The 26,074-nt window shown below is 53.4% G+C and overlaps 1 protein-coding gene across 4 annotated transcripts in view; it reads left to right on the top strand.

The window, feature by feature from the left end:
- Positions 1-26,074, top strand: part of CDC42BPB (CDC42 binding protein kinase beta) — a 102,683-nt gene that overhangs the window by 65,859 nt on the left and 10,750 nt on the right. For 2 of the 4 annotated variants that reach the window (XR_009053026.1, XM_057730188.1), the window contains exons 9-30: positions 783-862; positions 2,689-2,855; positions 2,939-3,058; positions 3,924-4,057; positions 5,302-5,544; positions 7,238-7,348; positions 8,610-8,854; positions 8,955-9,060; positions 9,619-9,743; positions 10,163-10,268; positions 12,185-12,333; positions 12,654-12,748; positions 14,319-14,398; positions 17,791-17,880; positions 18,180-18,257; positions 19,452-19,557; positions 20,183-20,319; positions 20,845-20,984; positions 22,430-22,511; positions 23,603-23,819; positions 23,940-24,002; positions 25,332-25,744. Coding sequence is in view for 3 of the 4 variants with exons in the window: in XM_057730188.1 (XP_057586171.1) it covers positions 783-862; positions 2,689-2,855; positions 2,939-3,058; positions 3,924-4,057; positions 5,302-5,544; positions 7,238-7,348; positions 8,610-8,854; positions 8,955-9,060; positions 9,619-9,743; positions 10,163-10,268; positions 12,185-12,333; positions 12,654-12,748; positions 14,319-14,398; positions 17,791-17,880; positions 18,180-18,257; positions 19,452-19,557; positions 20,183-20,319; positions 20,845-20,984; positions 22,430-22,511; positions 23,603-23,819; positions 23,940-24,002; positions 25,332-25,744 (3,087 nt within the window). In the remaining variant the exon portion in view is untranslated. Of the gene's footprint in view, positions 1-782; positions 863-2,688; positions 2,856-2,938; positions 3,059-3,923; positions 4,058-5,301; positions 5,545-7,237; positions 7,349-8,609; positions 8,855-8,954; positions 9,061-9,618; positions 9,744-10,162; positions 10,269-12,184; positions 12,334-12,653; positions 12,749-14,318; positions 14,399-17,790; positions 17,881-18,179; positions 18,258-19,451; positions 19,558-20,182; positions 20,320-20,844; positions 20,985-22,429; positions 22,512-23,602; positions 23,820-23,939; positions 24,003-25,331; positions 25,929-26,074 lie in introns of all 4 variants that reach the window. The other 2 variants (XM_057730186.1, XM_057730187.1) reach the window with 2 other exon arrangements.

Raw genomic sequence — 26,074 nt, 5'->3', positions numbered from 1 at the left:
TCGTATGTTGTAAAATTCTTTTGGTCTCATCAAACTCACCCTTATTAGTCTTTGTCTGGGGGGATAGAGAAACTGAGGTTTAATCAAGTAAGAGAAAAATCTTCCTGATTACTTACTTTGGACACTTTTTCTTAGTAGAATAAGAGCTGAACCTTAGATGATGTGAGAAGAGACCAAGAAAAGTATTATCATTGTTGAAAGGCTTTTTCGTAGACGTCAAAGAAACTGTTTCCACGCTGAAATTTCCCAGATAAATAACTTTGCTTTTATTTTTAATAGAGAAGGCCCCTCACATTGAAAACAGAGTTGCAGTAAGCCTATGTAAAATAGTCTACTTTTGGGTTTCAGATCCCGCTTCTGCCTTTGGCCTCTGTTTCAGGCCAAGAACCCAGAGCCCCAGCCTCTGCCCCACATGCTCACGGGGCTGCGCCCACACCCCCCGCTCCTCCCTGCTCAGGGTCATGGTGAGCGGCGGGGCGGGCTGGGGGTCCTGCCCCTTGAGAAGGCTCGCGGTTACCAGCCTGATCCAGGTTGGGCCTGTGCCATCAAGAGCATCAGAAGCCGTGTGTATACCCTCATAACTGCATCGTGCTGTGGCTCGAGCCAGGAGTGAGAAGTGAACCTCCAGGAACCAGCCCCCATGCAGGGGAGGCCACGTTCCGGAAGGCCCTGCGAGTCTCCCTGCTGCACTCTTAATTTCGCCTTTGTGGTAACACTCTTTCTTCCTTGTTTTCCATTTGTTTGAACATAATTTCATTTGTGTTGTATGTGTTCTTGTGCAGGAAATATTACCTCCTGGGTCTCACACGGGTTTTTCTGGATTGCATTTGCCATTCATCGGTTTCACATTCACCACGGAAAGGTGTGTCTGCCTTCCTCGCTCCCCTGCAGGGCAGGGCCTCCCCGGGGGTAGACGAGCCGTCAGCGGGTGTGCTTCTGTGCGAGGCCGTGCCCGCCTCAGTGCTGGGACGGCCGTGCTTAAGGGAGCATCTCATGGGTTTGTCCTTTAAAACTGCACCCCTGGTGCTGCACATGATACCATGTCGCAGGGTCGGCAGACTTTCTCCGTGAAGGGCCTGATAGCAAACAGCTCAGGCTTTTGTGGCGTCTTGTGTATTTTTCTTCTTTTTTAACAAGCCATTAAAGTGTAAAATCCATTTTTAGCTCATGGGAGGTACAAAAGTAGACTTGAGGGGATCTGGCCTGCAGGCCGTGGTTTGCTGACCCCTGACCTCTGTGGACCACATCAGTGACTGCAGCCAGCAGCACGGTGTCCATTCACGCCCATCCACGCCCGGCTGAGCGCTTGGCCTCAGGGCTCTGCTTGCTTTTGTAGGGACTTAGCTGCGGCCCTGTTGCTTCCGTGGGAGGGGCCGCGGTACAGTCCCCCCAGAGCCGAGAGCACGAGCCCCACGTGGGGCTCCGGCCCCGGGAACCCCCGGCTGGTGTTCCTACGGGTCGGCCTGTCTTGTGTGGGCCTCTGGCAGAGCTGTGTTGCCTGAGGTGCTCTCATTCACTTTTGAAAAGAAACTGGGTCAAGGAGAGAGGGCTTAGGCAGAAAGGCGGATAAAATGAAACAAATGGAGCTGCCACGGTGCCTGAAGCAGTCGCTGAACCTGATTCCTGGCTTCCTCCAGCAGCTGGTGCCTGAGTTGATGTAAACTCCTGCAGAAGAGGGTTACTTTCTGCCCAAGCTCGTAGAAACTCTCTGTGGGTGTGACATGCCCTAGTTAAATAGCACTTAGGCCAGAGCGATGGCAGACACCTTCCAGCCTGGAGGAGGCATTCCGGGTGCGCTGGGCACGTTGATTTATTAGCTCCTTCTGCAGAAGCTCTAGACCTTTCCGCGGCATTCAGCTCACTCCCGCCAGCCGAGGCTCTGGATTGTCGGCTTGGGCCCAGGGACCTCCTCCTGGAATGGACCCTGGCAGTGCTGGCCGGTGCGGCACCCTTGGGCCACCTTTGAGAAACACCTGCTAGGCCCTTCTGTACGCACGTGTGTGCTGGGTGCCCCCTCAGAAATGTCTCTGACGTCACTGTCACAGTCAGAGCAAGAGGAACTAAGTGACCTGTCCCTGGGTTACCCTCTGGCAGAGGGAAGCACGCTGGGCCCCGCTGTGCGTCGGTGTGTGCCTGACCCCGGCGTGAGGCCCCTGGGCGCTGGTGCAGAGCTCGGCTGTGCTGGTCAGCGTGCTGGAACTGCAGCAACCTCACGGGGTGTTGAGTCTGCGAGGGAAGAGGCAGCACGCCCTCGCCGGGTCGCCTCACCGCAGGCCTCCGGGTGCGCGTCCCCGGAAGCCTCTGGCAGCCCCACTGCTCGTGCACAACGCCTTCTCTCTTCCGTGTCCGGTTAAGTGTACGGGATGATTTAGAAATTACACTCTGCGCCAACAAAGCATTGTAAATCAGCTGTACTTCAACAAAAAAGAAATTACCCTCCCCTCCCTTGCAGAGCCACTTTCTCTGACCAGCTCTGAGGGCGTCCCTCTCCCCTGCCTGATGTCACCGTCATTTGCAGGAAGGAAGACTCTTGTCTAATTTTGGCTCCATAAACAATAAAGTCTTTTCACAAGCGTTTTTGTTTGCCAGTTTAAAAAGGCTTATCTCTTACCCCAGGAAGTTTTTAAATGCTAATGAAATCACTGTAAATTCTCAGTAGATCAGAAAACCCTGTTGCTTTATTTGCAGCTGTTTTTCTGACCGGGGCTCTCTGAAGAGCATAATGCAGTCCAGTACGTTAACCAAAGACGAGGGTGTGCAGAGAGATTTGGAGAGCAGCTTGCAGGTTGATGCCTACGAGAGGAGGATCCGGAGGCTGGAGCAGGAGAGGCTGGAGCTAAGCAGGAAGCTGCAGGGTGAGTGGCGGAGGGGCCTCTGCCGTGGGGTCTGTATTATTGCCGCGGCCGCAGGCCTGCACTCACGCGTGTCTCCTCCCCAGAGTCCACCCAGACCGTCCAGTCCCTCCATGGCTCGGCCCGGGCCCTGGGCGGTTCAGCCCGGGATAAAGAAATCAAAAAGCTGAACGAAGAAATTGAACGTTTGAAGAATAAAATAGCAGGTAAGTGTTCTAAAGTCAAACTGTTTAGTCTCTATTCTTGGGCATTCATCTCTGCAAAGAAAATTTTTAGGGTCCTTTTCATTGGATGGAAAAGCAGGAAAAAAGAGTTCTTGTATTTTGCCAGTTTAATTAAAATTATTTCTCCAACTTGCTTAACTCTAATACTATAATGTTATAGTTAAAGCTAGCATCAGTTCCTAATATTTTATCCAAAAACTCTCTGAATATTTTACACTCCTCTGTCCTAATTCTCCTCCTTGTCACTCTGAGACAGAATTGCCATAACTTTCCTTTCTGAAGCTTTCGTCAGCGGCTGTGCTCACTTTCCAGTGTTTTAGGTGCTTGATCTGTTGTTACAACAGCGTGTGTTTTGTGGTTCTTAGGTTAGCAGAGGTTCCTAAAGACTCAAGTCACCTTTAAGTCCTGACCCTTTATCTGACACGAGGGTTGGTGCTGCACTTGACTCTCATCTCAGATCAAGCCTGAGTCAGTTGCCTTCTCTCTGTTTCCTACCTGGGACCCACTGTACTGATCCAGAAAACGGCTTCCATTGAGTCCGTTACTCAGCAGAACCCTCCCGCACACTCAGCTGCACTGCGCTGGCTCACACGGAGTCGGGGGCGAGGCTGACGGGCGCGTGCCGCCCTGGGCTCTCGGACCCCAGGGGAGAGCGCAGGGAGAGATGGAGCCAAGTCCGGGGGGTCTGCTCAGCGGTGCAGGTAGCCGTGCACATGCCTGAGAGAGAGTGTCAAAAAAGCCTCGCCGTCATAAAGATCGTTAGGATAAGTAAAGGATTCCCTGTCAGTAAGTCAGGTCACAAAGCTTCGCATGTAAGGGAACGTGCTTTCTTTTCTCTTTTGCTCAGATTCAAATAGGCTCGAGCGACAGCTGGAGGACACGGTGACTCTTCGCCAAGAGCACGAGGGTTCCACGCATCGGCTGAAAGGCCTGGAGAAGCAGTACCGCCTGGTGCGGCAGGAGAAGGAGGACTTCCACAAGGTACCCAGAGGCCTTGTTCGTCTGAGAAAGGATCACGGGATTTTGCGGAGTGTGAGGCTGAGTTTGAGCGGGCGTTAGAGGACCCCCAGGCCCCTGTTCTGTGTGCGGAATCCGGGCCCAGCTGTGCCCGGGTCCCGCGTGGCCCGTCCCGGCCGTGGGTGCCCTCCTGCCCCTGGGCTGCGCGGGCACACGTTCTGGTCATCTGGAGCCTCGGGCACGAGCCTGCCGTGCGGGCGGTGTCGCCGTGTGGGGACTGAGGGCTTTCCCCGCGCTGACCTCACCCGAGTCGGGGTCCCTGCCCTTCCCACCCGGCCTGCAGCCACTTGCAGTTCTGGCCAGGCTCTGCAAAAGAGGCCATTTGTGAAAATGGGGGTGACTTCCCCGTTGCTCCTTCATAAAGCCTATTTTCAGTGAGACACGTCCAGCGGCGTGTTCAGACAGCAGTGTGTTCACACCGGTTAGGACCGTGTTTCCTGGAGTCCGTTCATTTATGACACTTGGTTGTTGACCCTGCGGTCGGGTCTGTCTTCTGAATTGAGCAGGGTTTCCGTTTCCCGTGATGTTGTCCCACCTGCGAGGCTTTGTGTAAGAGGTGCAGGTGGGGCTGGAGAGATCCGCCCTGGGTGGGCCCACAGGGGCCTCTCCGCTCCGTGAGCGAGCTGCCCGGCTGGTGCTGCTCCAGCCGCTGGCCAGCAGGTGCCACAGTGAGCGAGCAGCCGCGTTGTCCAGGGACGGGCTGCAGGGGCGGGCGGTGAGCGCAGCCAGCGGTAAGGCCGGGTCGTCAGGGCGTTCTGAGGACAGCCCGCGTCCGCACCTCACACCCGCGTGAGTGTTTTTATATAAGTCTGTACTTCGAAATCTTAAGCATTTTTGTATGTAACGTGTGCTTTTCTGATTCTGCTGTGTTTAAGTAACTAGATTGGTGGCCAGATTCTTGGTTCATCTACCTTTGTGATTTTGTGGATGACACGGGAGAGGTCGAAATTTCCGAGCCAGACTTGCCCCTGCGAGCAAGCTGCTCACATCATAGGAGGGTGTCCCTGGGCTCAGGTGGGCTTCTTCAGGCTGTGCTGGGACAGACAAAGAGCTTTTTCCAGGAAGGGTAGTTCTCGGGCTGTGGCTGCAGCCTGTAACCAGACGTGCTGTCACTTTAACCCCTTAATACGGTAGAAGACAGTGCTTCTTGCCTCCCAGTCCTTGTGAGGCAAACGTAAAACATCTGTCGTTTACCTCCTTGTGTTCAGCAATTGGTGGAGGCCTCGGAGCGGCTGAAGTCCCAGGCCCGGGAACTGAAAGACGCCCACCAGCAGCGGAAACTGGCCCTGCAGGAGTTCTCAGAGCTCAACGAGCGCATGGCTGAGCTACGCTCCCAGAAGCAGAAGGTGTCCCGGCAGCTGCGGGACCGGGAGGAGGAGGTGGAGGCGGCCATGCAGAAGATGGACGCACTGCGGCAGGACGTCCGCAGGGCGGACAAGAGCAGGAAGGAGGTAGCTTCTCGGGCCTTGGGGGTGTGCTGGTGGGTGTCTGGGGGATCCCAGTAAGACGTCTTTGAGAGCTTGGACGACATCACATAAATCACTTTAAAACAAAATGGATCTTAAATTTCAACGTGAAGCAAAGCACGCTGCTCTGGCAAGCGTTTGTTTTGCAGTTCTCAGCCCTTGATACCTGTTTGTGATGTTATTAAAAGAGGTTCCTGTAGTACTAAAATTTAAAATGAAGTGTAAGGTGTTCATGCACACGACATACCATAGAAGCACTTCGTGATGTGCGCAGCGTGGCTTCAGGAGGAGTGAAGGCCTTAGGTACAGGGTGCCAGCTACCCCAGAGCAACGGTCCTGAGACTGGCTTTGGGATCCTTTACACTCAAAAAAAATCACTGAGGCCCCCAAAAGCTTTTGTTTCTTAATGTTTATCGTGTTAGAAATTAAAACTGAAAACACTTTCATTATAACAACAGACTCATTGAATGTTAACATAAATCACATTTTTATGAGAAATGACTAGTTTTTAATTTTTTATTTACTTTTTTAAATTAACTAATTTATTGATTTTGGCGGCACCGTGTCTTAGTTGCAGCATGTGGAATCTTTTAGTTGTGGCATGTGGACTTCTTAGTTGCAGCATGCATGCAGAATCTAGTCCCCCGACCAGGGATCGAACCCAGGCCCACTGCGTTGGGAGCAAGGAGTCTTACCCACTGGACCACCTGGAAAGTCCCGAGAAATGACTAATTTTTTTAAATGTAGTAAGAAGAGTGGCATTTTACCCATTATTGTGCTTTTCTTTAATGTCTGACTTCATAGAAAGCACCTGGTTCTCATATCTGTTTCTGCGCTGTCTGTAGAGATGTGCTGTTTTGTGTCATCTGTGTGAAGGAAACCCAGCTCCTAGGATAGGGAATTAGAAGAGGAAAGGCCTTGCGGACCCCTCAGAGGGCCTTGGGACCCCACGTTGAGAACTGCTGCCCTAGATGGTTCCAAACGTTGTGCTATTAACAGGCCGCGTATTTCCTGCAACCCTTCCTGTAAAATTCTGTTAGGGTTGACTCGGTAAACTGAATGGGAGGGCCTGGAAGCACAGGCTCTTGTTCCTTTGGCCCCAAAATGCCTGTTTGTTTCTTCTTAGACAGTCGATGCTGCAACCCCAGTTTGTAGTTGCAGCCAGCGGTGGCTGTCCTCCGTGAGCCCGCTTAAGCATGACCGTTCCAGTTCGGGGCGAGGTGATGCTGTGTCTGCAGGTTGCTTTAAGATATTGGGGGGCGGCCACGCAGCCGCAGCAGCTGGGCCCCGGTGCTGCCCCTTGACGCCGGCCCAGGGCGCGTGGCGGCTTTATGCCATTCTGTCTACTTCTGCGTATGTGTGAAATCCTCCATTTAAGAAAAAAATGAATCTGTGTTCTGCAGGTGTCAGAAGTACTTGTTTTCACAAACTGGTGAAATTTAGTTTCAAAGTATCAATTTAAATTAGAAGTTAAACTTATTTCATCACTCATCAGCTATTCCGGTGTAGTCCTGACGTGTATTTCTCAGCCCTTACCTTGTGACTGAAATCTGACGGAGAGCGAAGGATTACCGGGGTCCGTCAAGGTTTTGTTCCTTAGAGTTCCTTCTGGGTGAAGGTCTAACGGCCGCGGTGGAGCTGGTGTGTGTTGGTAAAAAGCGCTGTCCTCCCTCCTTAGCTGGAAGCTCAGCTCGAGGACGCCATGGCCGAGGCCTCCAAGGAGCGCAAGCTGCGCGAGCACAGCGAGAACTTCTCCAAGCAAATAGAAAGTGAGCTTGAGGCCCTCAAGGTAGTGCCCACTTAGCTCTTTATCTTGCTGAGCGAGCAGACAGCCTTAGCGGCTGCCGGGTGGGAGTCATCTTGAACGATGCGCTTGTTGGGGCCCGGACGAGACCCAGGAGTGGGGGTGGGCCAGGAACCTGATGTGAAGGCTTTTGGAGCTTTTCACGTGTAAAAACCAGGTTCCCTTGTTTCGTTCCCTACATGAACGTTTCTGACAGTCTAGAGCCAGGCCCAGTAAACCGACATCTCTTACTCTCTCTATAGCTTGGGTTTCTAAATTGGGTGGAGTCCGTTTCTGGAAAAGCTTACAGCCCGTGTCCTGCTGCTGACAGTGGAAGAGCCAGGCTGGTTGCCCGGGGCCCTCGTCCGGAGCCAGAGGGCAGCAGGGTGGCCGGGGAGGGGGCGGGGAAGCAGGAAGGGCGGTAGTGGCTCCTCTCTGGCCCGGCGAGACGTCAGATCCGGGACTCCACTTTCCGAGCCTTGGTTTCCTCATCTGTGCAGTGGAGACGATGGGTCTTCGCTGGCCCTCGCCCCTGGCCCGTCCCCCTGGCCCACGTCCCCCAGGGGTCTGCTGCTCCTCAGTGTCTCTGCTTCCATGGGGGACACCTTGTGCCCGGACTTGCTGCCTGTGACTGCGTCTCCCCGTCCCTTTCCACGCCCTCTGCAGTCTGCTCTGCACACAGCAGCCGGTCACACCAGAGTCAGCGCGTCACGTCTTCATTGCCCTTTGACGGCTTCCTGCAGCTCTCGAATTAACCCCAGCCTCCTCCCCCCAGCCCCCCGACTCCTGTTCTTCAGACACGTGCAGCCTGTCCCTTCGCTCGGTGCCTCTGCCCTTGCTGATCCCATCCTCTTCCCCTGCGCTGAAGCCCTTCGTAGCCTGATGTTCCCTTCCCATGTCGCCACCCCGTGACAGGAGACCCCATGGGACCCTGTAGGCAGGAGGGTGCCTGACACAGTCCCCCTCCAGAGAATACTGTTGTGTGAATGAACAGATAGCGCGGGGAGACCTCGAGGACCGTTTGTGTCAGTGTGTGAGACAGGGCCTCTGGGGTCCCAGGCAGATCTGGGCCCACCCCCCCCAGGGCAGACGCTGCCCCACCCTCCCACCCCCACCCCAGACCCGCCCTGCAGTGTCAGAAGGATCGGTGCCCGTCATCGGCAGGGCGCAGGAAGCAGCATTTACACGTGCCTGCTGTGGTCAGGGTGATGCCTGACCCTCGAGGACAGTGCAGAGATTTGTAGTTTATCCCAACCTTTATCTTCAGACGAAGCAAGGAGGCCGTGGGCCAGGCGCCACCTTAGAACACCAGCAGGAGATTTCCAAGATAAAATCTGAGCTTGAGAAGAAAGTCCTGTTTTATGAAGAGGAATTGGTCAGGCGCGAGGCCTCCCACGTGCTGGAGGTGAAGAATGTGAAGAAGGAGGTGCACGACTCGGAAAGCCAGCAGCTGGCCCTGCAGAAGGAGGTCCTGGTGCTGAAGGACAAGCTAGAGAAATCCAGACGTGAGCGGTGAGTGCACAGCCCCACAGTGTGGAGGCCGTGGCTGAGCTGGGCCGGGGAGGAGTGCTGGCGGAGTCAGGAAGCCCTGCAACCTCTCCCGCCCTCTCAGGCACAGCGAGATGGAGGAGGCCGTGGGCACAGTCAAAGACAAGTACGAACGCGAAAGGGCGCTGCTGCTTGAGGAAAACAAGAAATTAACTGCTGAAAACGAAAAGGTGATTTAAAGGGCCTGAATTGTCACTCTGTGGAAGCTGTAATGTTTTCATTCTTGAGTCTTAAAAGTTTATTTTAACTTTTAAACGAAGTAATAAGTTTGATCTTTTAAGCGGGATGTTTTCATTTGGTTACAAGCTGCTAATTACCTGAAACTAGTAGCTCTTAATCACTTTTTAAAAACATTTATTTGGTTGCACCAGGTCTTAGTTGTAGCATGTGGCTCCTTAGTTATGGCATGTGAACTCTTAGTTGCGGCACGAATGTGGGATCTAGTTCCCTGACCAGGGATTGAACCCGGGCCCCCTACAGTGGGAGCGTGGAGTCTTAACCATTGTACCACCAGGGAAGTCCCCAGTAGCTCTTAATCACTTTGATGTTCAGATTTGTGTTGAAATGTCACTTGTTAGATATGATCAGAAAGTCCACATTGGAAACTTAGTTTGGAAAAATCTCATAATGATTAAAGAAAACTTTCAAAGTCTTCAAAAGAACTGGTAGTTTCCATAATGCTGAGGATGCCCAGTAACAAGCTGTGTGTTACGATTGCTTCATTTCAGCTCTGTTCCTTTGTGGATAAGCTCACAGCTCAGAACAGGCAGCTGGAGGATGAGCTGCAGGATCTGGCAGCCAAGAAGGAGTCGGTTGCCCACTGGGAAGCCCAGATTGCAGAAATCATCCAGTGGTACGTGCCCGGCGAGCCCCACGCTGCGGCCCAGCCAGCGCCCCCGTCATGGCGCCCCAGCTGCCACCCCCTCCTTCACACCTCATGCTGAGTCTCTGAGGTCTCAGTACGGATCTCGCCTCCGTTTCCCCAAATCGGTAACATGTGGGGGCAGCAGTTCTGTCCAGTGATCATGACATTGGACTGAAGGTGGAGAAACAGCTGCACCAAGTCACCGAGGGGGTGTGGGTCGGGCTGACCCGCCCCGGGTGTCCTGGCTGAAATGGAGGCAGACCCTCCGGGAAGCAGCTGCACGAGGGCCCCGGAGCCCTAGGGAGCGAGCTGGGATGGCCTCCTAACCGGGCGTCGGCGTGTCACGGGTGACTGGGGGTGACACAGTGCTGGGCCGCCTCGCTCACGGGACGGCTGTTCCCCTCCAGGGTCAGCGACGAGAAGGATGCCCGTGGCTACCTTCAGGCCCTGGCTTCTAAGATGACGGAAGAGCTTGAGACGCTGAGGAGCTCCAGTCTGGGGTCAAGGACACTGGTAGGTCTGGGTCTAGAACGTGCATTTGTGTTGCTGTGGAGTCGTCAGTGGCTCCAGATGCGATACGGCAGGTGGCTCAGTGATGCGAGAGGCTTCCGTGCAGCCGGCATCTTGTCCGGTGTCAGGAGGTCACAGGGTACTTCGATATCACTCATTCATTCAGCAAGTCACTGTTGAGTAGCAGGCTCTGTGGTGCAGTCTTTTTTTTTTGGGGGGGGGGGGGGGGGGCAAGAGGCATGTGGAATCTTAGCTCCCCAACCAGGGATGGAACTCGCATCCCCTGCATTGGAAGGCGACGTCTTAGCCACTGGACCACCAGGGAAGTCCCTGCACAGTCTTAAATTAGCAGAGTGGGATTCCACCCTCAAGGAGGCTTGCTTTATTAGTGTGAAGAGCCGTCTGTCTGTCCAGCTGTCTGTGTGACTGAGCGCCCAGAGCGTGCTGAGCGCCAGGCTGGTGGCGCTGGTCCCTTGGTGGCAGCTCACGGGCCCTCCTCGCCCCCAGTGTTACCCTTGTGAAGGTGGGCACACATGAGCTTCTTTGTGAATAACACACAGAGCAAGAGTCAAGGAGAAGAGGAGCAGCTTCGCTAGGGTTGTGGGTAGAGTTACACTTAGTGAACCCATGGTTTTATTCCGTGTTTTCCTGGTTTGAAGGTGTGGTTACCAGGGTGGAGGGGGGGCAGTACTTTCGGGGGGACTGAACTGCTCGCCCCTGGCTTGTGGACGCCGCACCTCGAGTGCCGTCTCTGATAGGCTCCAGCTCACCATCACCTCACTTTTCTGATGTGTCCCTCCCCAAACACTTATGAAAACATGGAAAGCTCGTAATTTTATTGAAGGAAAAACTACACCCATGTTGTTTACTCCATGATTGGAAAGCATTTTCATTTTTACATTTATAAACACCAATTAGAATAAGCAGTAATTTTTTTTTGTTTCTACTTTTTTCTTTCAGTCATGTTTACAAGTACACTGGCACTTAAAAACATATTAAATTTTGTGCGAAAACCTCATAAATGATGAAAGAATATTGACATGTCCTTTTAGCAAAATGGGATTGTTGAGATTCTTGTTGCAAAATACAGTGGATAGTCCTTCATGTCGAAGGACTAACTGGCTGAGAATATGTTTCATTCGCGTATTGATGGTTGAGAAAATTCCTCTGGGACGCACGAGGTCCCCAGAGCCCGCCCCTGGAGTGGCTGGTGGGCCCCGCGGTCGCCGCCAGGGGGAGCCCTGCCTCACGCCTCCACACCCTCCCCTGACGGGCCGCTTCTTGTGAGCGGGTCCCTCGCTCCGCTTTCTGCTCTTCCCTGTTGTGGGGAAAAATGAGGAATTCTCAGCTGTATTCAGTGAAAGCCTGAAAAAAGTCTACCAAGACAGCCTCTCCAGGTTTCTCTCATACTCTTGAAAGTTGATGAAATACATCAGGCAGCTCAGTAAGAAAATGGAAGGATGCTGTCCTCAGGCTGGTTTATTTCCCTACAGCTTCACCCTTCTGGGTCATTTCATCGTTCTTCTTTTCTCTTATTTTAGTCTTTTATCATAGGTAGGAATAATTGATGAGTAATAGCAGAATGTTTCAAGATGTAGGAAAAATGAGATAACTGTGATCCTAGAATATAACTTAAATTTGTAAAAGAGTGTAGTGGAGCCATATAGAAATTACACCATAGGATCAGTTTTATTCTTAAAAAAAAAAAAAAAAACAGTAAATTTTATTCTTTAGAAGACCTCTAAGAAAGAATAGAAGTCACAGAACTAAAATTGGATCCCATGGACATCTAAGAGTTAATATTTAAATATAATAAAAGCTTAAGATTCAAAGAAGATGAATTATTTATTGGTTCGCATTAATTTTGTTAAATACATCCCTCAAGAATGTGGTTTTAATATCGGAACCAATCTCTACAGGACCCCCTTTGGAAAGTTCGCCGTAGTCAGAAGCTGGACATGTCTGCGCGCCTGGAACTGCAGTCAGCTCTGGAGGCTGAAATCCGGGCCAAACAGCTCGTTCAGGAGGAGCTGAGGAAGGTCAAGGACATGAATCTCTCCTTTGAAAGGTGCCTGTGGGGCCGTGGGCCACCTGGGGCTGGACTTAGTCAGTGCTCAGTTAGACCTGGCTGCATGGACATGCACGTGCACTTCACCTCTGGGGGGCGGTGCTTAGTGTTTTCAGGGAAGAATGAGAGCGGATGAGCCTGCAGTTTTGAAGTGTGTGAACGGGGCGGGGTTGCTTGTCTCCCCTGGGCCGGCGGCATTTGCGGAGCCCTGCCCCGCCCCCACCCGCCCGCCCCCTGACATCTCTACACTCTCTGAGCCAGCACAGAGATAGATGACCTGGGCTCTGGGCACTTAAAGCTGTTTATTTTTTTTATTTTAGCAAACTAAAGGATTCTGAAGCCAAAAATAGAGAATTATTAGAAGAAATGGAAATTTTGAAGAAGAAGATGGAAGAAAAGTTTAGAGCAGATACTGGTAAATTAAAATCAGAAGCTTCTGAATTGTTTAAGTATAAACCTTTTTTAATGAAATGGTTTTATTTTAGATTTAATTTCTTTTAGGTTTAATAGTTTTTAGTTACATAAAGAAAGCACTTAGCATAATTCCGAAGTCCAAATTCTGAACTAGAGTATGTTCAAAGATGCCTTCCCCAAAGGCAGCCTCAGTTTTTGGTTTAATCTTCCTTTGTTTCACCTTGAAAATGTAAAGCAAATACCTGTACCTGTATAATTAGACACCCGTGTCCCCATGACTTCACAAAGGCCTGCCCTGCTCTGTTCCACGCTCGGCCGAGGCTGCAGCCCTCCGAGGCTGGCCCCGGGGCCCTCGCCCGGCTCAGCGCCTTGCTGGGTATTGGGCTGTCCCGGTCTCCTGCTATTACAGAGTGCTGCGGTGAGTAGCCGTGTGCACGTAGCGTTTCCTGTCTCTGTCCGTGTATTTGGGGATAGGTCTCCAGGAGTGGGGCTGCGTGCCTGCACGTTGGCCCAGCATTGCCGGATCTGCTCCCAGGCCCGTGCGTTGTGTCCCGCCACAGTGCGGGCGGGGGCGCTGCCCGCAGCCACGCCCACAGCGGGTGCTTTCACTCTGAACGGGTGAGAAGTAGCACCACATTTGCACTTTCTCTGTTATGAGCAAGATTGCACGTCTTTTCATATGTTTGAAGGCTGTTTGTATTTCTTATTCTGTGATTTATACATTTGTGTTTTCTGCCCGTTTTAAAAATTCAGGTTGTGGTCTTAATTTTTAGGAGCTTTTTATATGTTAAGGACTAGAACCTTTAGTTTGACAGAAGTTGCAAATATATTTCCTAGTTCGTCTTTTTGTCTTTACTTTGCTTACAATGGTTTTTGTTGTTGTTTTGGTTGTTTTGCCAAGCATAAAGTGTTTTTGTTGTTGTTGTTTTTTAATTTTTATGTGTCAAATATATCAGTTGTTTTTTCCTTTTTTGAGCCATAGGGAAATATTCCCAAGTCCCCAGTTGTTCAAGTAATTCACCCATGTTTTCTTATACTTACATGGTTTCATTTTTAAAATTTAGATTACTGATCTGTTTGGAATTTACTGTGATGTACAGTTTGAGGAAGGGACCTGATTTATCTTTTTCCTGGGGCTAGTTCGTTGTCCAATACCAGTTATTAAAAAGTTCCTCTCGCTCCTGATTTCAGATGTGTGTCTTATCATAGCTGAGATTTAATCACATGGGCCCTGAGGGCTGTTTCTGGATTTTCTGCTCTGTTCATTGTCCACGGGCAAGACCCCCGTGTTCTCATTAGAGCATCTTTAATGCACCTGATGTAGTATCTGGTAGGGCTCCTCCCCCACACCCCCTCATGTTTAGAGATCTCGGAGGTAAGTCTTCCTTGGTCGTTACTCTCCCAAGTCTCCAGCTCCGGGGGAAAGTCTAACGGCATTTTTACTGGGATCACATCAGATTTATCAGTTAACTTACAGAGTATTGATATCTTAATGACATTGAGTCTTCACATCGAAGCGTAAGACACAGTCTTAAATTTTTACCTTGACTAGTCTTGTTTTGTTCTTACAGGACTCAAACTTCCAGATTTTCAGGATTCTATTTTTGAGTATTTCAACACTGCACCTCTTGCACACGATCTGACATTTAGAGTAAGTAATTATTTTTTTAAAGTGACAAATGAATTTATGTAAGTTAGAAATAGTTTAATATGATTTGACTACCTGTGGGGCCACAAACACAGCAGTACATTAACATCTGACAGTTTATCTCAGTTGTGCCAACCATGTACTCGACCAGGGATGCTGAGTGTATAAGGTTAGAGAGCTAAGGTGTTTGCAGTGTTAGAAGAGAAGCTTCCTCAGATTAGGTGGGAGCTAAGAAAGTGCTTGGCATGTTCAAGGAAGAAATCCACACTGGCCTCTGCCTGTGTAGTGAATATTTCAGGCAGTTTTTAAAATACAGATTCTCACACTGCAGCAAGTGAAGAATGAGCCAGTGACATTCCGATATCAGTGACTTCTGCACAGCTGTTCAGCGCGGCCTTGCTGATGGGTCGGTGGGTGGAGGTGGTTTGGAAGAACAGTCCGGCCCCGGGCCCCTGGTTGTGGTCCTGGTGGTGGAGTTCAGTGCCTCTGCTCAGGGAGTGACCCACACAGGAGGAGCCCAGAGCAGCCCCTCCAGCTTGAGAAGCAGCTGCTGGGTGCCGAGTGGACCCCACTTCCTCCCTCTTCCGCTGCAGGTTCTTCACATCACTCCATGGAGACAAAACAGACTTTCCCTCTTTTTCCAAAACCATAGGGAGGGACCCTTCCTAGCAACCTCTTGAAGCAAGGCAGAAAGTAACAATAATGAAAGGAAATCTTATTAGTGGGACTTCTGATGTGTTTGTCATTGCCTTTGTTTTCTAACTTTTTATTAGAAAACTTTAAACCTGCAGGAAAGTTGAAAAAACAGCACAGTGAACACAGATGTATCTCTCACCTGGCATTTTGCTGCATTTGCTTTCTCTCTCTCTCTCTCCATATGCACGTGGGCCTCTCTTCCCCTGAGCTATTTGAGCTTGAGGTGCAGGCATTGTGACCCCTGATACACTCAGCATTCCAGTGTTCCCCTGCTGAGATGAAGGACGTCCCCCCGCGTAACCACAGTGCCGTCATCACGTGGCCACAGTTGGCACTGATGCCGCAGCGCACGGCTGCCTTGCCTCCACCTCAGGAGCCAGAGCGTGTGTCTCTTTGGTCTCCTTTAACCTGGAACTGTGCCCCCATCTGTTTTCCCCCACTTTTTTTTTAATAACACGGTATTTTTGTAGTGTCCAGACCAGTAGTGTTGTAGAATATCCTCCACTTTTTCTCGATTAGACATGGGTTGAAAGTCTTGATGTGAACTCTGCACAGGAGACGGTGTGTTTTTCCCACAAGCAGAGGCCAGTTTGCTCAGCACTGGGGACGCTAAGCTTCTTGACCCTTAGGTGGACATGGTGTCTGCCGGACCTCGACCCAGGAAGGGCCGCGGGAGCAGTCAGTGGTCACTGCGTGTTAGCCGACGACCGTGATCCTTGCCTGGATCGGGTGTTGAAAAATCAGAGCGGATCTGTGTTGCCCCCACGGTTCTGGACACGCACCTGTTCACATTCACCTGTGAAGAAGGCTTTTCTATCAAATTTGTGATGCTGGCTTTTCCTTGATGTCCTCAGTTCCTAAGAAGCAAATACATGTAACCGTTCACACTCACGGTACCTCCAGAACCTGCTCTGCTCAGCCTCGTGCCTCCTCCCGGCCCTGCAGGGCCAGACGCCACTGTGAGGGGCAGATACAGGCTCCCGAGAGGCAAAGACTCGGCTTGTTTACAGGGCAGGGTGGCCAGGAAAGCAGCGGTTTTTCTGTAAAACTAGAGGACAGAGTAGCAGTCCGTGTGGCGGCTGATTCCTAGCTCGGACCTTCCATTGCCGCAGGCGGCCGGCGGAGCGGTTTCAGCTTGGAGGTGGAGGTTGGGATCTCTGCACCTGATCCTGTGTGGCCAGCACTCCTGCCACGTTCACATTCAGTGTTAGTCCCACACTCGCCCTGTGATGTGAGTAGGAAGGATGTTTACGGATGGAAAGAGGAAAGTCCTTGGTCAGAGTTCTGAGTGTGTTAGGAGGGTTTCCAGACGTGAGAATTGTCTGATTGAAGCTTCTGTTCTGCTTTCCCCGGATCAAGGTTGTTTATGTCAGAGATGTTTGCCACAATGACTGAATGAGTATATGTTCATGCAAGTTTGTATGGGGTGGGAATGATGGTTTTTGTTCCTCCTGTCTGTCACAACCGAGGACTCTGTCTCCTCCTCCACATCCTCTCTGCCAGCCTCTTGGGAAGACGTAAGTCACCGCCACCACCGGCTCCCCGCGCCCTCACGCACGTCAGCGGAGCGGCACTGAACGTGCGCCTCTCTTCCTCCTTCGTGTGCATCCTCGTGATTAACTAACCAACTAAATGAAACTAGTGGGGCTGTTACGGGGCTAACATTAAATTATTTAATGTTCTTTTGCCCTTCATTGATCTAAGGATGGAATTCTAACTCATTTAACATCCCTTTTTTGTGGGAGAAACCTGCTTATATTTGTAGCTAATTGATCTAGCCTTTCCCCTGTGAGTTTGCTGACAGGTTCAAATGCTGCCGTACTCGGTCGTGCCTGCGTTTTGTGTCTGTGCTGCCTTCCCATCTGAACTTGGCAGCTCCAGCCGCTGGGAAGCGTGTCTCTGATTTGGGTCAGTGGGGTTTTGATGTGAAACACAAGATACAGCTGTAACCTGCTCTTGGAGGTACCCACGCGGCTACTTCTGTGCCACACGCTTACAGAGCTGCGTACGCTGCATGTGTGCATCTGTGTGGACTGTAACTGCTGGTGATGAGGATATGCTAGGCTCAGGAACACTCGTGAGCATGAAGTCATTTTAGGCGGTTTTAGAATGCAGCTTTAGCGTCCACTGGTGAAAGTAAATTGGGAATCTTGACTTTTTAGAACAACACGTTGCTTCGCTGTGTCAGAAGACTTTTAGGGAAATTCCTACTTCTGGTCGCAGGTCCACAGACCTTTTCTGATGTTAGGACTTCTTCTCGATGCCAAAAAGGAGGTCATGGAGCTCTGGGCTGCTTGATCTTAGGGCTGCTGGGTGTAGAGTAAGTCACTGCTGAGTGACCCCAGAGGGTTGGTAGTTCCCGCTCCTGCCCTTTAACTGGCTGGGGCCGGGGGATGGGTGGTCCGGGCTGCAGTTGGCGGGTGAGGCCTTTGGCGATTGCTGAGACTTAGCAGACTCCGCCCTTCCACACGGTCGCCACCCCAGCCTTAGAACGCCAAGGGCAGTGGTCCTGGGGGAGGCAGGACAGCTGTGAGTGAGGTGGGGTCCATGACGGGATGTCCGAGGACTGAAAACCTGTGCTGGGACCTTAGGTCCCCGGTGAAATGCACTTTTAAAATAAAGAACATGTAGTTAGAGTCTAAATTCTGCAGAATAAGCTCTTTTATTCCCACAATATCTCTGTGCCTTTGTTTTCACAGACCAGCTCAACCAGTGAGCAAGAAACACAAGCTCCAAAGCCAGAGGTGTCCCCACCAATCTCTGTGGCCGTGAGCGCAGAACAGCAGGAGGTGAGAGTTTTGCCCTGTGGCTGCCCGAGAGCCATGGGGTCTGCCCCCCGCCCCCCACAGCCGTGCTCCTTGTAGGCCCTTGAACAGAAGCTGCCCTGGTGCCTCACAGCTTGTTTCTCTGAGCCCGATGCGTGTGTCAGAATTTCTGTCGGTGCACCAGCCAGATGGGGGCTGCTTCGACAGATGTCTAAACAGCATAGTCAGTGAAAAATGTAGAACTGTTCATCACTCGTCCGTTCTGCCGTGTAAGAGGCCTGCTGAGCTCGCACAGTGCTCACCTGTCCCCACTTGTCCCCCAGGACGTGGCTCGGGCCCCTCAGAGGCCGCCCACCGTGCCGCTGCCCACCACGCAGACCCACGCTCTGGCGGGACCAAAGGTAGGGGGCCTTGCTCTTCCCCGGGGGGCTTTCTTGGATTTAGGCAACTTGTGTAAATAAGACGGGCTTAGTATTTTTCATGTACACGGTGATGTTTTGTTCTCAGTAGTGTGAATCCAGCAAGTGTCAGGACCCTGTGTTTTCTAAGTTAAACTAATGACACATGAATGCATTTTAGTTGGGAAATTTCAGAGCTGAATCCCCCTGGGCCCCTTTCTTCATTCTCCAGGCCGTGTTTCCTTCCCCAGCGGTGGCCACTCTGTGTTAAACGTCTGTTAGGTTCCTTCTCCGCTTATTTCCTGGCTGCACTTCGAGCCTTAGAGAACCATGTGGTTTATGGGCCACAGTTTTTCCTCAGCGTAAACGGAATTCTGCTGAGTGTGCAGCTTTGTAACTTGTTTCGTCCACGCATCTTGGAGAGCTGTGCCCGTCAGCACGTGCAGGTTCAGCGTAGGTCATGACGTTTGCGGTGTGACAAGGCCCTAGGTCTCAAGCTTATTAGCAGGCATCTGGCCTTACATACTAGGTGGTTTCTTCTAGTAGATGTGGCCTTTTTTAAAGCTTCAACCACAGACGCTGTGCCAGCTGGAGACAAGGACTTGTTTTTGTGTGAGACTGGCTGGCGGCTTGGCTTTCGGCCTTCAGATCTCGTGGAGTCGGGGATCCGCCTGCTCTCGGGGTTCGGTGTTGGTCACTCCCTTGCGTCTCACAAATGGTTCCACATCTTGATGTGCCCTGAAACGAGCCTTGCGTTCGTTGTGTCACGCTTCAGAGGTGCTGTGCTTCTCACCTCATGTCATGGCGTCCTGTGTCCACTCTCCCGACAAGGAGCATCGGGGCTTCCCAGACTCTGGCTGGGAGGAACAAGCTGCTGTGGGTGGCAGCTCACCCCACAGTGTGGCCCAGGCCAGGCCCAGAGCCTCCGGCAGGCGAGGGGCTCACGTCACCACGGTGCCCCAGCCCAGCTGCCTCACTGGGGGGGCAGCGAGAGTCCTCACCGGGGACGCACGTGTGGACTCATTTTCTGGCCCAGGCTCCTTACATAGGTGTCACCGCTGGGCCATGTACATCGCGGTGAACAGGTGCGGTTCGGCTTTTCGAGGTTGTGCTCCAGTTGTTGAGACGTCTGGTCACACGCAGATGTGCCGCTGGGCCCCACCGCCGTGTCTCACTGCCTTGACCTTCTTCCTGCAGCCGAAAGCGCACCAGTTCAGCATCAAGTCCTTCCCCAGTCCCACGCAGTGCAGCCACTGCACCTCCCTGATGGTGGGGCTGATCCGTCAGGGCTACGCCTGCGAGGGTGAGTGCGGCCTGTGGCTGCGAGGGACCGGGTGGGGTCATGGTGAAGCCCAGCGAGGCCACAAGGGCGCCCAGGGCAGGAGCGCCTCGTCTGGCTTCACAAGTGCTCAGTGAAGGTCTGTGAGTTGAGATCCTGCTGCAGTGGCGAGAGCACTTGCCCCGGGGTGACCAGGCGACCTGTGGATCCTTGTTTGTTGTGAAGTGTAACGTCCACAGCCATTCTCCAGAATGAGGAAAAACACAGTAAAGCACTCTAAGATCTTCCACTACCAAGTTGTCTAGAGGGAAGGACCCCTGCCTGGTCTCTTTTCTTCCCGTTTGTCCTTACTGGCATTTTACGCGTCCGTGGTTGTCCGCTTGCCCTGTACTGGGGTCGGGCGGTCGTGAGCCGCCAGCTGAGGTCCCACGGGGAGAAGTGACAGGTCTGGGGCTGGAGCCCCGGAGCACAGGCACCAGCCGCCCCAGCGGGTGCCGAGGAACATGGAGAAAAGTTACTGGATGCCAGCATCCCTGAGCGTTTGCGGGAACTGTTCTAAGAACTGTTTCCTCCTCGGGGTGCCACACACGCTCGCGGCAGCTACTGCTTCGGGGGCGCAGGTTCTGACGGCTTTTCCGCGCTTTTGCAGTGTGCTCGTTTGCCTGCCATGTGTCCTGCAAAGACAGCGCTCCCCAGGTGTGCCCCATCCCCCCCGAGCAGTCCAAGCGACCTCTTGGCGTGGACGTGCAGAGAGGCATAGGGACGGCCTACAAGGGCTACGTGAAGGTAGGACATGCCCCCCGCTGCCCTGCCCAAGCGGGCGACCCAACCTGGTGACCCACGGCCACGCCCAGCTGCTCTGGAAGTTGGTCCCTTTGCTGCGTGAAGTGACCCACGTGCCAGCCCTGGGCGCCCTCCCCTCCTGGGGTCCTGAGGACCCCACCGGAACACTGAGAATCACCTGGGGCCTCTCGTCCCCACCTCCTGGGCTGATGTGCTTTAAGACGAGGTTTCAAAGCCACGTGCCCTTTGATGGCGCTGTGCCCGGCCCAGCGTTCTGCGGTGCCCCACGTCTGCTGTGAACACACCTGTTCACGGAGTCGTCCACCTTGGCTCCTGCATCACCTTCTGTCGGGGGCAGAACCCCTCCCCAGCACTGCCGCGAGCGTTCCCGGGCCCAGACCCAGCTCTGCCGCCAGCCTGGGCCAGCCGTGCCGCAGCCCCTCCAAGCAGCCTCCCAGGCCTGCCGCCTCCGCTTTCCGTGCCTGGACCTGCTGAGGCCCGGGGGGACGTGGTCACTTTGATCTGCAGGTCCCCAAGCCGACCGGGGTGAAGAAGGGGTGGCAGCGGGCCTACGCGGTCGTCTGTGACTGCAAGCTCTTTCTGTACGACCTGCCCGAGGGCAAGTCCACCCAGCCCGGCGTCATGGCCAGCCAAGTCCTGGACCTCAGGTTGGTGTTTTGTGTCATCTCTCCTCGTTGTAGGAGTTTTGTTTGATTTGTTTATCTTAGAAGGAGAGTTCGTTGCTTGGTGACCTTCAACCCTGTTTCTACCTTCACATCCTTCTCTGTAGTGCAGCTCCAAAAAAGGTGCCTGCTAGGAACTTTCCTGCGGTGACCGATTTTGCCTGGAAAGATTTGCCAGGTAGACGTCTAGTAAGAAAACCAGGGCTTCCTTGGGGGTCCAGCAGCTAAGACTCTGCGCTTCCAGTGCAGGGGCCCACGTTCAATCCTGGTCAGGGAACTAGGTCCCACATGCCACAACTAAAGATCCCACATGCTGCAACAAAGATCCTGCGTGCTGCAGCTAAGACCCAGGGCGGCCAAATAAATAAATAAACATTTTTTTAAAGAGAAAAGAAAACTCCATACCCAAGAACAAGTAGAAAAGACCCCAGAGACACACTGTGCAGCCTGAGGCGGCGGTGCTGTCTCCGCGAGCCCTTGTCGCGTGTGGCTACCACGCTGGCTGGGTGGCACCGTCTCGTGACGCGTCCTCATCTCTCGTCAGGTGACTTCCTGCCGTGACATGAAGACACAGAGCAGCCCCCCCCCCCCCCCCCGACCCCGTGGCTAATGTCTAAGTCTTTGAAGTGGATGTCACAGCAAGGTCGTGAAGTCCGAGGGCGGTTGGGAAGGTTCAGCAAGTTAAGGGACAGGGCGCGCTTAGCTCGGAGCCTGGCGGGCAGAGCCGCTGTTGCTGCTGCCACATCCTCTCCTCACACCGTGGAGCGCCCATCCCTCCGTCACCCACCCCCAGTGCCACGCAGTGTGGCACCTGCCTGGGCTAGGGCCTGGCCTGGAGCCTCCTTCTCCAGCATCAGCACTCGGGGGACCCTGAGGGTAGCTGCAGGAACAGAGGTGTCGCAGAATCGCCTCCCCGCGGCCCACGGGGCGGGGGTGAGCTACTGGGCACCTGTGATGGGGACACGCCCCCGGGTGGTCTTGCTCCTCCCTCACTGCACACAGGTGTGCCCCTGGCCCAGCAGTGACGACACCACTGGTGGCGTCCCGGGGTTTCGAGCGAGCTGGAGGTGATTCCGTGGTTATCTCAGCACATTGGATTCCCCTGTTTGTAGCCAAGTACAGGCCAAAGCAAAGGTGTGGTGTGTGTGTACCTGTGGAGCAGTCCGGCACGGCGTCGGACAGTAAAGCCCGGGAAGGGGCTTTACTCTCAAACATCCCTCATCATTGAAACGCATGCGAGGTTCCTGTCTTTTGTTTGCTGTCTTTGCTAATGTAAGCATTTTCTTATCCAGGTGAAAGCGAGGAGCCTCCCTTGTATTCTAGAAAATAGTCCCAAAAGTATCCTTTCTCATAGTGTTCCCGAGGGTGGAGGACAGGGCCCCACATGCGTGCCTCTTCTCTGCTGTTCTGAACGTGTCATTTCTTGCCAGAGATGCAGAGTTTTCTGTGAGCTCAGTCCTGGCCTCAGACGTCATACACGCTTCACGCCGAGACATTCCGTGTATATTCAGGGTATGTTTTCTTCCTATTTTTTAGAGACATTTCATTAATCAGAAAAAAACCCCTCGTGGGACTTCCCTGGCGGTCCAGTGGTTAGGACCCTGTGCTTCCACTGCAGGGGACGCGAGAGTTCAATCCCTGATCGGGGAACTAAGATCCCACGTACCACGTGGCACAGCCAAAACAAAAAACAAAAAAACCAAATCCATGTGGTTAAAATAAAAACATTATTGTGAGCATTTCCTTATGTTGTAGCAAGGGGCTCGAGCACACGCAGAGCAGACCTCCCATTTCTCCGTATTCCTTCACGCTTGTCAGTGTGTGTCCCCCCACTGGGTAGCAGACCCTCTCTGCACACAGCAGGGCCCCGTGTCCCCAGCGTCAGGCCCTCCCACTCCGTCCTCCCTCCTCGGTCTGTGTCCCTTCTGCTCCAGTCCAGCGCACCAGATGCACTAGGTGCTGGAGGCCGCCACGTGGTCGGCTGTAGATGAAATGGACCCTTCAGCCTCCCTCCGGAGGCCTCACTGGCCGTTAGCTGGAGCACAGCAGGAAGATGTCAGTAGACGCTGTGGCATCAGGAAGCTTCTGAAAGTGGCTCCCCCTCCACAGGGAGTTTTCACAAGTACAGTGAAATTTGGTTGACCACGAAACCAAGTCATGGGTCATTTTCTATCAAATCACAATTCTGTTCAGAAACTACCTCTGTATAAGACAGAAAATTGCCATCGTTGTGTGCCTAAAAGATGATTTTGTAGCAACCAAAGCGGTCCTGTTCCCTGGAATGTGTTTGGGGAGCCCACAGGGGAGTGTGTCGGTTTGAGGTCCTGTTGTCCCTGGATGTGTGCCGAGCGTGTGTTTCTCAGCTGTGATCAGAGCATTTAAGAAAGCAGCTTTAGAGCGAGGGCTAACCACCGTTTCGGCAGAAGCGGAGTTACCTGAGCTCTGGCGCGGCCAGGCTGCCCTGGACGGGGACCCTGTGTCCCCTGGAGGCCAGCTCTCCAGGCAGCGGCCCCGTCCCCACCCCTCCAGGCCGTGTGGCGTCGGTCCGGTGGGTCCGGTTGTCTTACGGCTCTTCTTTGTCTGTTTTGTTTTCTGTCGTGAAGGTGACGGCCTCTCTCTTAGGTTCACCTTCTAAGACCAGCTCGCTGCTCATCCTGACAGAAAACGAGAACGAGAAGAGGAAGTGGGTCGGGATCCTGGAAGGCCTGCAGGCCATCCTCCACAAGAACCGCCTGAGGAACCAGGTGGTGCACGTCCCGCAGGAGGCCTACGACAGCTCGCTGCCCCTCATCAAGGCCGTGCTCACGGCTGCCATCCTGGGTGCGTTTCTCCACGCTGCCACCGCTCGCGCCACGTGGGCCATGGGAAGTGGCAGTTCCTCCGCTGCTTTGGAAGCAGCCGACTTGCGCTCAGTACTTATTTCCTTTCTGTCACCCGCAGACGGGGATAGGATCGCCATCGGCCTTGAGGAGGGGCTCTACGTCATAGAGGTGACCCGGGACGGTGAGTAGCGGGCTCAGTGCCTCACGCGGGGTTGGTGGTGGGCACGTGTAGGGGTTAGGACGGGTTCCCTGGGTGAGAGCCGCAAGTCACCGCATCGGAGAGCTTTGTAAATGAAGGGAAAGGCCAGCGGCTGAGGAGAAGATCGTGCCGCAAGGGAGACAGATGGTCAATGGCCGACTGCCGCACGTCCACCAGCCGCGGGGGCTGGGGGCAGGGCCCGCCTGGCGGGTCTGGGGAGATGCAGAGGCCAGCCTCGGGGGTTGGGGAGAGTTGGCTGCCATGTATAGTAGGTCCCTCAGGGAGAGCGCTGAGCGGGAGCCGGGGCAGGGAGGCCTTCCCAGGGGGAGAAACTGCACTGAGGCCTGACCGAAACGCACCTTCCTTTGCTTCCAGTTTTTTTTGTTTTTTTGTTTTCAAATAAGACTGAATTTTTTTATTTTTATTTTTTTAAGAATTTATGTATTTATTTATTTGGCTGCATTGGGTCTTCTTTGCTGCGCACGGGCTTTCCCTAGTTGCGGCAAGCAGGGGCTACTCTTCGTTTTGGTGCACAAGCTTCTCTTGTTGCAGAGCACGGGCTCTAGGCTCCTGGGCTTTAGTCGTCGTGGCACATGGGCTCAATAGTTGTGGCTCACGGGCTCAGTAGTTGTGGTGCACGGGCTTAATTGCTCCATGGAATGTGGGATCTTCCTGGGCCAGGGCTCGAACTGCATTGGCAGGCAGACTCTTAACTACTGTGCCACAAGAGAAGTCTCACCTTTGTTTCCAATTTTGATCTTTCATTCTTCCCAGGAGAAAAAGCAAAAGTACCCCCAGTCTCTCCCTTTCACCTCCCTGGGCCCAGCTCTGGGTGCCTCTCCAAGGAAGAGGGAGCTGCCTCGAGGTGGCAGTGGTCCCTTCCTGACGAGCCTGGGGTCTTGGCACACTGGCATCTCAGGAGAAGGATGAACACGTGTGGCCTTGGGAGGGCAGTTGCTGGCTCAGCGCTCTTCATCCCTCAGGGTCCGGACCCACGGCTCTGGCTCAGAGCCTGAGAGGAGGTCCTGCCCCAGTTAGGGTATCAAGGGTCTTGGGTTGGTCTGGGGGTCCAGTGAGCAGGTGGGTGCTTTCAGCGAGTTTATCTAAGGATCCAGTGAGGCTGGAGACAGCCCTTTGTTTTCCAAATGCAACCTGTGGGTTCCCGGGTCCAGATCCACCCCCCCAGGGCCTCCCTGCCCTTGGCGCCTCCTAGCCAGGGCCCTGGCGCCAGGGGTGTGAGATGACGTGGAGGCGGAGACAGCGGGGTGTTGGGACGCGCGGAGGCCTCACGCTCTCGCCCCCTCCCCGCAGTGATCGTCCGTGTGGCCGACTACAAGAAAGTGTACCAGATCGAGCTCGCCCCCAGAGAAAGAGTCGCCGTCCTGCTCTGCGGCCGGAACCACCACGTCCACCTCTGTCCGTGGTCCTCCTTTGATGGCGCGGAGAGCGGCGTGGACATCAAGCTTCCAGAGACGAAAGGCTGCCAGCTCATGGCAACCGGGCCGCTGAAGAAGAGCGGCCCCACCTGCCTGTTCGTGGCGGTGAAGCGGCTGGTCCTTTGCTATGAGATCCAGAGAACTAAGCCTTTCCACAGGAAGTTCAGCGAGCTTGTGGCCCCTGGCAATGTACAGTGGATGGCCGTGCTCAAGGACAAGCTCTGTGTTGGCTACCCTTCCGGGTTCTCTCTGTTGAGCACCCAGGGAGATGGGCAGGCTCTAAACCTGGTAAATCCCAATGACCCCTCGCTTACGTTCCTCTCACAACAGTCTTTTGATGCCCTTTGTGCTGTGGAGCTCAAAAGTGAGGAGTACCTGCTTTGCTTCAGCCACATGGGACTGTACGTGGACCCACAAGGTCGGAGGTCACGCACGCAGGAGCTCATGTGGCCTGCGGCGCCCGTTGCCTGTAGTATGTATATGTTTTCTGTTGCCATACCCCGTTGCCGCTGTCACCTCGCCGGTCAGCATGTGTCTTATTTGCTTCGGTTTGTCCTCCAGCGCCCTTAGCTGAGTAGTCAGAGAGGCCTCAGGACAGGCGGGCTCTGGTTCACTGCG

Source organism: Hippopotamus amphibius, chromosome 4, assembly GCF_030028045.1.
Source record: "Hippopotamus amphibius kiboko isolate mHipAmp2 chromosome 4, mHipAmp2.hap2, whole genome shotgun sequence".
Lineage (NCBI taxonomy): Eukaryota > Metazoa > Chordata > Mammalia > Artiodactyla > Hippopotamidae > Hippopotamus > Hippopotamus amphibius.
This window is presented reverse-complemented; position numbering and strand designations above follow the sequence as displayed.